Below are 12,362 nucleotides of genomic sequence, written 5' to 3'. Positions count from 1 at the left end.
TTTTATTTTCTCTGCTGAATAAAGCTGCGCCCTTGGCATTATGCCTGGATGCGTCAGCGTGAACTTTATTTGTGAGTGTGTGTGGGGACACCATGTTTGTGAACCGTGGGCTGGGGGGGAAACAATGCCCGTGCCACGGTGAACAGAGGGGACGAACGTCACCTGCCGTCTCGTTCTCTTCGGAGAGGGAGGGTGGCAAGGTGAATGCCCGGGGGGAGAGCATTTCAGGTAGCCCGTGGTGCTGACTGCCTCCCCCGATAGGAAACACATGTCCTAATTCTCTCGCCTCTTTTTGTTGCCCGGAGGGTAAGAGGCGCGGTGCTTTGCAGCGGTGGCGGCAAACGAAGGTCTATTTCCCTGCCGGTAGTTAGAGGCTCTCGGCTGCTGTCCAGGAGGCGGGTTTTCCGCCTGCCTGCGGGGTTCCGCCTGCTGGGGTCTCGGTGTACGAAAAGCCGGTCGGTACTGATAGCCCTGATAGCCCTGTGACTGGGCCGGGGCTCTCTGTTGAGCAGCTGCGAACGGAGGTCGCGTCGCTGGTTTCCTGGGCAGGCACACATCGAAAGCTTCGCCCTCTTTCTTCTGTGTGTCGCATCTCTTCCGCATGTTCTCAATAGTCGGCCCGAAGAGTTCCTTCGTGTCGACGGGAGCGTCGAGATAGGAGACCTTCTCTCTGTCGCTTAGGCTAGACAGGTTTAGCCACAGGGAACGCTCGCCTGCGACCGCGAGACCCATCGCGCGCCCGCAGCTCTGGACTGCGCCTCGTGAGGCGCTGAGCGACTGATCTGCTATAATGCAAATCTCTTCCCAGATCGCCGGGTTCGCTGCGCCGGCGTCTAGCTGTCTACCCATCTCCTCCAACAGCTCTGCTTGATAGGCAGTGAGGAGGGAGGTAGTGTTCAGAGCCCTCACGGCCAAGCCACAGGACTTATAAATCTTCTGGTACATGGAGGAGGTGAAGCGCTCCATTTTACCAGGAAGCGTGAGCCCAGATGTTGTAAGCGTAGCTTTTGGATTTAGGTGGCGCGCCACAGAGGGCTCGATCACGGGCGGGCTGGAGAGCCCTAGCTCTTCCATGCCACTAACATCCAACATGGCAAAACCCTTGACGGGTACGCGGTGAGAAAAAGGTTTATCCCAGTAGCGTGCCATTTCCTTCATGCACGCGGGCAAAGCTGGCAGCAGGTGTTTGGCAGGGGGGAGGCGCGAGGGGAGCCTCTTGCCGTCGTACAGATCCCTCTCAGCTCCAGGAGCTCCAGGGGAAACTGGCCATTCCACTCCTAGCTTAGCCGCGGCTCGTTTACAGACTTCTACGAAGGCGAAATCAGTCGAAGCCTGGGGTTCGCCGCCCTGAGAGCTAGGCGGACGGGACGGTTCTGTGCGGAGGAAAGTTCCCTCCTCATCGTCCTCTTGGTCATCACGGAGGATGTTGGAAATCATGTCCTCATCCTCCTCTTCCTCAATGTCGGCCGCAGCCGCGCCGCAATCACCCAGCAGGTCCTCTTCCAACGCCAGAGCTGGCTGCGCGCTGGAAGATTCCAAGTCCATAAACTCGCCCCAGTCTCGAATTGAAGGCGGTAGGACCGTCTTAACGACGTTTTCTCCTGCCTGGGAGTGGGCATTAAGAGGGGGGTCGCCTCTTGAGGTCGCTGCAACGCGGAGGCGACGTTCCAAAATTTTGGCCGACATGCCGCGGCAATGGTCGCAGCTGTCCGGATCCGCCAATGATGCCTGGGCATGTTTAATGCCCATGCACACGATGCACATAGCATGCGGGTCTTTCCCGGAAATCATGGCTCCACAGGCAGCGAGACAAGGACGCGATGAAGCGTCCTTCGCCTGGTCGGCCAGTCCACTGGTGGATGTGGCCATATCGAGCAATGATATATTTTATTTAAGTATGTTGTCTTTTGCTCGCCTTAACGCGTTAGCAAGAAGAAAGGTGCTAATGAAAGCGCTCAGCCAATAAGCAAACCTACGCCCGGGGATAGAGCCTTGACGGTCTATCGGTGGACAGTTAAGCAGGATGCCAAGCTGAGGAAGGTAGTGGTCTTCACGGGGAAGAAAGCGAGAATGAGCACAGAGGGTTGCGCAGCCGAATATAAAGGGGTGACGTATGGGCTCCTCCCCTGGGCTGCAATTGGTCTGTCTTTAGACAGACGTGGTGCAATAGGTGCTTCCGTGGTTGGTCACGCCTGAAGGCGCTTCCCATAGTGAGATACCGAACGAATGTTCGAAAGAGAACAACAACTTAGTGATTTTTGGTTGGGCGCTTGTGATTTTTGGTCAGGCGATCTTGCACTGACGACATCACCAACTGGAACTCCCAAGGTACGACACAGGTGCGACTGCCCAGGGGCAGTAGTTCAAACGACCAAACTTTGCGTCCTTGTTTGCGATTGAGAGTTTGAACTACCTTTTCTAGAAACACCAAATTCAAGAACGACGGAGCGAACTCCCAAGATTGCGACGCAAGTTAGCAAACGACGCTTTCTAGAAACGCACCCCAGGGGTGCTGCTGAGCGGCTGTGTGGGCCCACCCACCTGAGGCTGGAGGCTGAGAGCTCTCTCTCCTGGATGAGGCCGGGGCTTGGAGCTTCCTTGGGGGCTCCTCGTTGAACAGGCCTCCCTCTGGCCTCTTCGCCCGCCCAGCTTTCAGCTTCTCCTCCGCTTTATTCATCCCTGCACAGGTGTGAATACATGTGATCAGACAAGTCAACACACACACACACACTGTCTGTCCCCTACTTTTGTGTATGTGCAGTAAATGAGTGTGTGCATAATGTGTGTTTGTTTTTGTGTGTATGTGTGCTTCTGTGTGTGTGGGGGAGTTTGTTTATACACATGCATGTATGCACACTGATACGGCCCCCCATGAACGGAAATTCCACAAAACTTGGTATGCAAGCATTCAGACGGTGTCATAATGATCCTACACTTCACATCATCACACATCATGTAGTTTTGAACCTGTCAGCCCAAAATAGCTGTGATTACCATGCTTCGATTTTGCCTTTTCATTTTTAACTAGGTGGCGCTTTACCTCAAATGATTGGATATGGGATATGTAGACTTGGCGTCATAAGCGGCGATCATCTTTAATGGATACATAAGTACACAAAGACACACAAACACACACACGCACACACACACACACACACACACACACACACACACACACAGACACACACACACGCACACACACACACACAGTGAAAGGCAAACACACTGTTGTTCAGCGTGAGTCACCATGGTCTCTTTGCTGTGGCAGGAAATTAAACACCTCTGTAATCACCCTTTTACCAGGAGGAGCGATTACCACACCAGGGGAAAAGAGCCCAATCAAAACCAGATGGCACGAGGGCGCTTTGAAGTTGCCATCTGATAACACCCACCCACCCACCTCAGCTTCATATTCCCCGACTCATTTGAAAAGCTGGATCAACCCTGACACAAACAGAGGACTTGCAAGAAGAGCGAGGGGGTGATCTCCAGTGTTCTGTGTGGTTGTTGCTAAGTGATGATGAGCTTTTGATGTGCAGCCATGAGTGGCCTTGTTGTTCCTTTGGTCATCATACCCTGTTTAGAATCGAAGAGCTTTGTTTGATTCTTCAGCGTGTCTAAAATATTACTGGGCCATGAGCTGACATTAATGAGTGTTGTTTTCAAACAAACTTCCACTCCAAAATTCAACACTCAGCTCTCTGATCCCGGGCGTGACGTCAGCAGTGTTATGCACTCCACTGCTATTACCCAGCAGACAATAGAAAATAGGCTGCTTCTGTCATCACTACATTTGATCATTCCCTAACGGCACTGTAAAAAAAGGATTAACAAGCACAACATAACCCAGTGAATTCATCTCATGAATTCCTTTTCTCAACTCATGACAGTGAAATAACTTCATCAAGTTGACACTTCACTTTCGCATAACAGAACATGGCAAACACGATGACTTGAGTGGGCTATGTTTAGCGTGCTAATCTTTTTCAGAGTGTGCTGTATTACCAAGGGGGATACACACAGACCCCACAGTACCTCAGGGGTTCAAACACGGTCTTAAACAGCGAACAGTGACTGTAAAAAAGATGCTGATTCACACACACTGAGCCAGCCAGCCTACAGGATGTTACTGAGTGGAACAACATGCTGAGAGGCCATCCTGTCAGGGCTCCAGTGTTTTACTGTGGGGCTGTCTTCCTACTTATGGAGCCCGTAAACTCCACACAGCTCCATTTTAACAATCAATATCTTCACGTCACCTCACAGGTAATGTGGATAATGGTAGACACAGTGAGTTTATAAGACACCTTGTTGACAGGAATATCCTTATTTGAGATCAGTTAATGTAAGGTGGTACTGTAATGTAAACATAGTGCATATAGATGCACCAGATGAACAAGTGTGCTAAATGAATGTAACATGTATCATGTAAATATAATGTATTTCTGCGGTGGTATAAAATGTGAATGTATAGGTATGTCAATGTAATGTAAACATGTCTCATGTATAGGTGCAATGGTGTTGGGGGGTTACCTTTGAGTCCAAACGTGCCGGAGATGGAGGGCTGCTCTCCAGTGAACTTCTTTGGAGTTTTCTGCTTCCTTCCTGGCTCATTAAGGACACAGAGATACAGGAGGGATCAAACACTTCAACAGGCCTCACCATGCCATGCTAATAAGCTGCTATCTATCACACAACCCCTACACTATAAAAAAAGAGATTATCAAACTCAACCACCACATAACAAAGTCACTTCATCTAGTTGCTTTGATTGAGTTACATACTGTATATGCATAGTGTCACATGAACTTGACACTACACGCCCACATAACTTAAAGCCAATACATGACTTGCTGGGTAATACTCAGTTGAGAAGGCAATTCTTTTTATTCTTTTTCTTTTTCAAATAGAAACGCTTCAATATATAGGGGCGTTTTCACTTTGTTCCGAATCACGTGCTGAATAGCTACATTGTTTGCCATTGGCCCTGAGCTGGTTTTGTGTTCACATGGCAACAGTTAGAGCAGAACAAATGATATAAACAACTTCACGTGATATTAATTTTTCTCCACAAACAAACCAACGCACAATTAAATTGTTCTCTGATTAGTCACATCTGACAGCTGAAGACACTATCCCGAAGTTACTCAACACTTTAAACACAGATGCCTTTTTCTGTATGGTCTCCAACATCGAGGATATCTCCTCATCGGCCCAAATATGAATTAAACATTTAACTTCTTCAAACTCCGAGTCAGGTTTTTGGTGAGCATCAAACAGCCCAGTTTAGCACATTAGTAAATCAAGTTAGCACACTATCCCAAACCAATAGTTATCAGCAAACTGGTCTACCCCATTTTTGCAGTTTTTATTCAGAATGCATTCAATCTCACTGATGAGCTTTATTTGGGCATACAAAAGGACTTGACCAATAAAATATCATGCCGGTTTTGGACAAAATGTGTAGGCTACAGTTTATACAAAAATGTAAGCATAAGCACATAATGAACAACTCTAGAGTTCGACTGGAAGCGAGCCAAGACCACTTCCTCCAGGCGGTCTCAGTCCGTTTATTTTGTTCTGAAACAAAGTGCCATTGGTGATTTCATAGACGGACCCGATCTTTGGGGGGAAACGCTCCACGTTCCGATTCAACTACTCTAAATGAACCAGGTGTGAAAATGCCTTGACGTGAAACACAAGAAAATATCTCTTTAACACACTCACTTACTCTCAACCACACACACACACAAACACACACACACACACACACACACACACACACACACACACACACACACACACACACACACAGTCTCTCTCTCACATTCTCTCTCTCTCTTTCTCTCACTCTCTCACTCTCTCACACACACACACACACACACACACACACACTTTCTCTCAATTCCTCTCTTTCTCAAGCACACACACCAAAAGTCAGAACATTTTTTAAAAGTCCTGATTCGTTGGCATGAGTCAGTCAATCTAAACCGCATAACTTGAAACCTCAAACATACTGCATACCAGGTCAAAAGTTTAATCACTGTTCAAAAGTAAAAAAAAATGCTCCAGCTAGATTTACAGCCACTCTCAGTAACAAAGGGTTATAATAGCACTGGAAGTAATCATAGATCAAAAACACAAACAACACGAAGGGGCCTTGGGTTGGCAAGTGGGAAAAAATAATTAGCAACTGAAGCACTGGCTCTTTACTTGCACAAATGCACTAGCCAGAGGTGAAGTGACACAGAAAGTGGCAACACAAACAAGAGCGCTTTAGGATAAAAACAACAACAAATCGGGTTATCTTTAGAGCACCACATGCAGAAGCAGTAAACATACTAGAAGTAGGATACTGTCCTTCTGGGTGCAAACAAACTACTCCTTAACATAATATAACATAACATAACATACAGTACAGTAACATGGTTATGAAAAGCGTTTGCAGTCCTTTCACACTACAATTGTTTTCCTATGGTGTTTGTGTGTGCTTAAAGTGAATGTGTGTGTGCGTAGGTGTGTGTGATATGTGTCTATATATATATATATACACATATGAGTGTGAGATAGAGAAATGTGCATGTGATGTGTGTGTCTGTGTGAGAGAGAGACAGAAGTGTGTACGTGATGTGTGTGTGTGAAATGTGTATTGTAAGTATGTGTGTGTGTGTGTGTGTGTCTGTGTGTCTGTGTGTGCCGAAAGTGACACCCTGCACAGAGAGCAGCAGCAGTGGTCTGTGTGTGTGTGTGTGTGTGTTTGTGTGTGTGAGAGAGAGCGTGGCCAGACTGAAGCTCAGTTTGTGTCTCAGAGCTGGGACTTGGCTAGTGCCAGTAGACACCATACCATGGTGGTGGCGCAGACATTTCACCTCTGTGTCCTACCTAACTCAGACACACGGAAACACACGCACACTGACACACACACACATACACACACACACAAGCACATACAAACTCACACGTATGCTCACATCTCTTGCTCTCTTCCTCACACACGCACTCTCATGCACATACTACATCACTTTATTACACACAAACAACAATTTTTACTAATCTGTACACACACACACGCACACACACGCACACACACACACACACACCCCTGTGTCCTGCTGCAGCTCACACAGCGGGGCCCACCGCTGACTAATGATGAGAGGTGCGTTTACCCAAACACACGCCAGAAATAGCAACACATTCACAGCCAGAACAGCACGCAGACACACACACACACACACACACACACACACACACACACAGACACACACAGACACACGCGCCCACACACACACATACACACCCACACACATACACATACGCCCACACAAACACACACACGCACACACAATGCTAACCACATGGCCCTGAAAGGCACAATGCCACCAGCCAACCTCAAACAGCCACAAACAGGAAGCAAAAGTAAATGCATGCGAGTCAGAGGATCCTTTGCACTGCCAGTACAATGATGGCAAATGGTACGATCCCAAATCACAAAAAGTCAGGACGCAGTATAAAATGCAAATAATGGTTAAGTCTACACTAACAATCATGAGTTGAGTATCAAACTGGGTTCCATCTCAACTTTTTTTAAAATGTGTTGCTGGTATCAAATTCAAAAATGAACATAATATTTTCCATGAAATAGTAAATTATGTCATTTTCAACATTTTATATGTTGTCTGCAGCTAAGTATGAGTTTACGTCATTTGCAGATGATCACATTCTGTATGTATTTGCATTTTACACAACGTCCCAACTTTTTCTAAAATTGGGCTTCTAAATGGCCTGCATTTCCACTGCTCTTTTTCCACTCCCCCAACTTGCGCACTCCGAGTGAGATGACAGATAGCAGGCCTCAGCAGCGCTTTACAGCCCTCTAGGCACACGTCTTTATGTCCAACACAGCTCTCGATTGGCTCTGCTACTACCTACAGCTATTACTGCAGCATTACTACTACCATTACTAAGACCTATTACCATTTATTCATGGCATTAGTGACACATGCTAATGGATATTGATACTGATTTTTTAAGTTCGCATTATAATTGATCTGAATCACAAACTGTCTGAGAAGTTATACACTGTTATAGCCACTGATCCACTTTCATCTACCACTAGACATGCAATTATCAAAGTGAGAACATAATTTATCACTTCGTAGATGTATATCATACATATGCATTGTATAGAGTTTGCATGGCCTTTATGAGGTCTGAGAACATATCATAGGATGTGTTAGTCTGTGTGTGTAAAGGTGTGGCAGGGTCAGTCAGCAACGGTACACAGAGGTGAAAGCTTCAGAAAGCTGAACTCCTTTCACATAGCTGTTCCAGACCCACGACACAGAAAGAAGCTACAGTTTTCCACTTCTGGTGGTACGACAGGGTTGTGGGTGTGTGTGTGTGTGTATATGTGTGTGTGTGTATTTGTGTGTTTAAAGGTGAGGGGACTCTTACTGTGCCTGGTCCTCTCGGGGTCCTCCTCTGGACAGGACGGGGGCAAGCTGCCCCCCTCACTCTCGCTCCCCCCGGGGGTCCTCGGTGAGGTGTCCGACGAAGACGCCTGGTCTTGCTCCTGCTGCGGCGGCATGTGTGTGTGCGTCTGCATGTGTGTGTGACTGTGTGTGTGCGGCTGCTGATGCGAGTGCTGCTGCTGCTGCTGATGATGATGTGGTTGCGGATGCTGTTGCTGCTGTTTCCTGTCGGGCTTCTGCGAGGCGGTGGAGGTGGAGGTGGAGGTGGAGGTGGCGGTGGTGGTGCACTCTCCGTTCTGGGACGGCTGCGATGGCTCCTGAGTCTTCTTCACCTTGATGAACATGGGGGACGGAAGGCCACTGTCCATGGGCCTGACGGAGGGACAGAGGGTGGGAGGTGGAGAGAGAGAGAGACACACACAGAGAGAGAGAGAGAGAGAGAGAGAGAGAGAGACAGTTTCACTTCTGAGAACTGCAAACCGACAATCAATCACTCACACACACACACACACACACACGCACATACACATATAGACAAACACTGTCCACTTTGTTTGTTACAGTATATCTGTTAGATACACATACACACATACACCTTTACAAAGCTGTGTGAACACATATACTTTACAAAAGCACAACACATACTGAAACCAGCACATGCATTTCACACCCTAAAAAAACCCACAAGTTGAGAAACTCACTCACATAGTAACAACTCCACAAACACACACACACACACACACACACACACACACACACACACACACACACACACACACACACACACACACACACACACACACACACACACAAACACAAACACACAGGCATGCTGAAATCTCCACACCCTGAAATGACACACTGCACTGCAGAACATTGTACGTACTGTATATGCCACAATGTATATGTCATACTCAAGCACACAAGCACACACACACACACACACACACACACACACACACACACACACACCACACACACACACACTCTCACACACACTCTCACACACACAGTCTACATTTCAACCTAAGAAACTGTGCGTCACACACACACACACACAAATTCACAGTGAACTTCACACACTAAACACTCACTTCACACATTGGCAGAAAAAAAAGAAGAATAATAAAAGTCTGCGCTCAGAAGTGCCATAATTTATGCACTGAGCGCTTCCCATTTTCCCTGCAATTTGATGGCGTCTGCGTGAGCACAGCCACAGCCTGCCTGCCTGCCTGCCTTCCCGTCCGCCTTTGAAGGCATCTGGCTCTGGCGTCCCAAAGCTGGAGGGATTAACTGTGACAGACTACTTTAAATGCACGGGGCCATGACAATTTCCCTGTTCCGAACGGTGATGAAAATGAATTCACAACACACACATTCTTAGTGGAGCAGAGAGAATTAGGAGTCAACCCTTTTCAATAGAGAGAGAAAGAGAGTCAGGGAGATTGGGGGGGGGGGGGTATAGAGAGATACAGAGAGGGGTATAGGGAGAGACAGAAAAAGAGACAGGGAGAGAGACAGAGTGGGGGGGTAGATGTGTGTGTGTGTGTGTGTGTGTGTGTGTGTGTGTGTGTGTGTGTGTCTGTGTGTGTGTGTGTGTGTGTGTGTGTGTGTGTGTGTGTGTGTGTGTACCGTGCATGATGAGGCAGTGAGTAATGACTAGTGCTTCCCAGTCTGCAAAAGTGGCCTTGTCTGGCAGCAGTGCATGATGGCGGAGATGAGTTGAACGGTGGCGTCCGCTGGTTACTGTGGCAGCTGTTGTCAGGAAACCACTTTGCAAAAGGGGAACTGTCACGTCTGGCATTTGCATGTGTACAAGGATGGTGTTTGTTTGTTTTCCCTCCATCTCTCCTTTCCCCAGGCCTCACCTTTTCTTGGCGTTCCCTTTCGCCGGCCCCTTCTGCACCTGCCCTTTGGATTCGGTCTTGGTTTCCATGGTGACCCTCTCCGGGTGGTTCCACAGCTTGTGCTTCTGCAGGCGCACCTTGGTAGCGAACACAGCCTCACAGTAAGGGCATGCGTGCCTCAGTCTCTCGGCCACGGTCGCCTGACACAGAGGAAGACACTGAGACTCGGGCTTACTCCTTACTCTCCTCTCCAGGCTCTCAGTCCTGCTCATTACTACATGCACATTCATTAACCTTGCCTCTGAAGCACCTTGCCACTGTTTATACATGTACTGCATAGATATATGACTCGACTTGGACTTGATAACACTTACATACAGAGGAGCACGTCATTGGACTACTGCCACTTACAGTCAAAAAGTCAAATCAGCAATAAAACCCACTGGGTACAACACTGCATTGAAGTGGACATTGATGCGTTGTTTATTTGATGCACATTATAGTGTGTAAAAACACAGACATGACCTCTCCTTTGCTGCACTGGCTATCAGGTGTGCGCTGCTATACAGTGTGCTACGGTGTGCTCCTTCATCTACCTGCCCAACACAGCGTTTTGTCCCAGCTCACGACCTGCACGTATCAGACCCATCTGTCACTAGCACTAAGTCACTCACAGGCAGAGAATGGCCTCCAAGCAGAGCAGTGGGCCGGCTTAGTGCAGCAGCCGCTACGCTACGCTACGCTGTGTTTGTCCTGTCAGTGGCGCCTGACGTAACGCTACTCTGATGTGCTCTGAGGTAAAGATGACAAAGGCGGCCGGCGGCGGCGGAACAGCATGTCTGTGCTGGCGTAGCGCCGTGTCAACGCCGCGCACTTTACTGCCACTTCAAAGAGCCCTCCTGCTCTGCTGTGTCTGTGTCTGACAACTGCACACACCAGCGCTTGTGTGTGTGTGTGTGTGTGTGTGTGTGTGGGGGGGGGGGGGTGGTGGCACTCGGGCCTCAAGGCTTAAGCAGGACATGTGGTGTAAATCTGGACTGGGTGGTATGAGGGGGGTATGAGGGGGTTGCTTTGGGTGAGGGGAGGGGCAATAAGGGAGGGGATTGGCGTCAATGACTATGGAAAGTATGGACAGCAGTGGTGTCATGCCTTATTAGAACATAAAGCCACAATTGGGCGGCCTTGTTGGTCAAATTGGAGTGCATTTGGAGTCAGAACAGGCATGCTTTTTAGCTCCTTCCATCGCTTCAACTTTGATTGAATGTACAGTAAGCTGTCCACTCTTATAGTCAGTCATCAGGTGGTGTGTTGGGGGAGAGTGCTGCATGCCAGTTGATGGGGTTGGGGTGTTTTGGGTTTTGAGGGAAAAGGGAAGGAAGAAAGTCCAGGCCTTGGCAGAGCTGGTAGGCTGGTTGGCAACACCAGTGGGCTGGTTGGCACAGGAGGAGGTAGATGCTGGGAAAGTCCAGCCAGGAGAGGTTAATCAGGACAGTGAGGTGTCAATCATGGCCTTGATGAATAGAGAGAGTGTGTGTGTGTGTGTGTGTGTGTGTGTGTGTGTGTGTGTGTGTGTGTGTGTGTGTGTGTGTGTGTGTGTGTGTGTGTGTGTGTGTCTGTGTGTGCGTGTGTGTGTGTGGTATGTATTGGGGATGGATTAAATGAGGACTAGGGCTGGGGCTGTGGTTTGGGGGAGATGGGGGGTGTAAAATGGGTGGTGCTGGTGTGTTTAAGAGGAGATTAGGGGTGAGAGTCAAAGGCTCTGTGTACTCTGGGAAAGTGGAGAGAGCTCACCCCTTGGCAGCGCTGGTAGTGGTATTTCAGGCCGTAGATGCTGGGGAACTCCAGCCAGCAGCCCGAGCTAGGACACTTGACCCGCGAGCGACTCTTGAACTCCTCCTTCCACTGAACCATCATGTGGGCCTATAAAGAACAGGAGGGAGTACGAGACAGAGCAAGAGGAGAAGGAGAGGGGGAAGGAGAAGGAGGAGAAGAAGGAGGAGGAAAGGGAGGAGGAGGAAAGGGAGGAGGGGAAGGAAAGGGACTT

The 12,362-nt window shown here is 48.5% G+C and overlaps 1 protein-coding gene across 1 annotated transcript in view; it reads right to left on the bottom strand.

Annotated features, from left to right (window-relative positions):
* znf512b (zinc finger protein 512B) overlaps window positions 1-12,362 on the bottom strand; it is a 64,163-nt gene that overhangs the window by 29,506 nt on the left and 22,295 nt on the right. Inside the window, exons 4-8 of the mRNA XM_062540708.1 lie at window positions 12,110-12,238; window positions 10,340-10,518; window positions 8,455-8,843; window positions 4,534-4,605; window positions 2,542-2,679 (exon numbers count right to left, since the gene is read on the bottom strand). Coding sequence (XP_062396692.1) covers window positions 2,542-2,679; window positions 4,534-4,605; window positions 8,455-8,843; window positions 10,340-10,518; window positions 12,110-12,238 — 907 coding nt within the window. The remainder of the gene's footprint in view (window positions 1-2,541; window positions 2,680-4,533; window positions 4,606-8,454; window positions 8,844-10,339; window positions 10,519-12,109; window positions 12,239-12,362) is intronic.

The sequence above is a fragment of the Sardina pilchardus genome, chromosome 7 (assembly GCF_963854185.1).
Source record: "Sardina pilchardus chromosome 7, fSarPil1.1, whole genome shotgun sequence".
Lineage (NCBI taxonomy): Eukaryota > Metazoa > Chordata > Actinopteri > Clupeiformes > Clupeidae > Sardina > Sardina pilchardus.
Note: the sequence above shows the minus strand (reverse complement) of the source record. Positions and strands in the feature narration are given on the sequence as shown.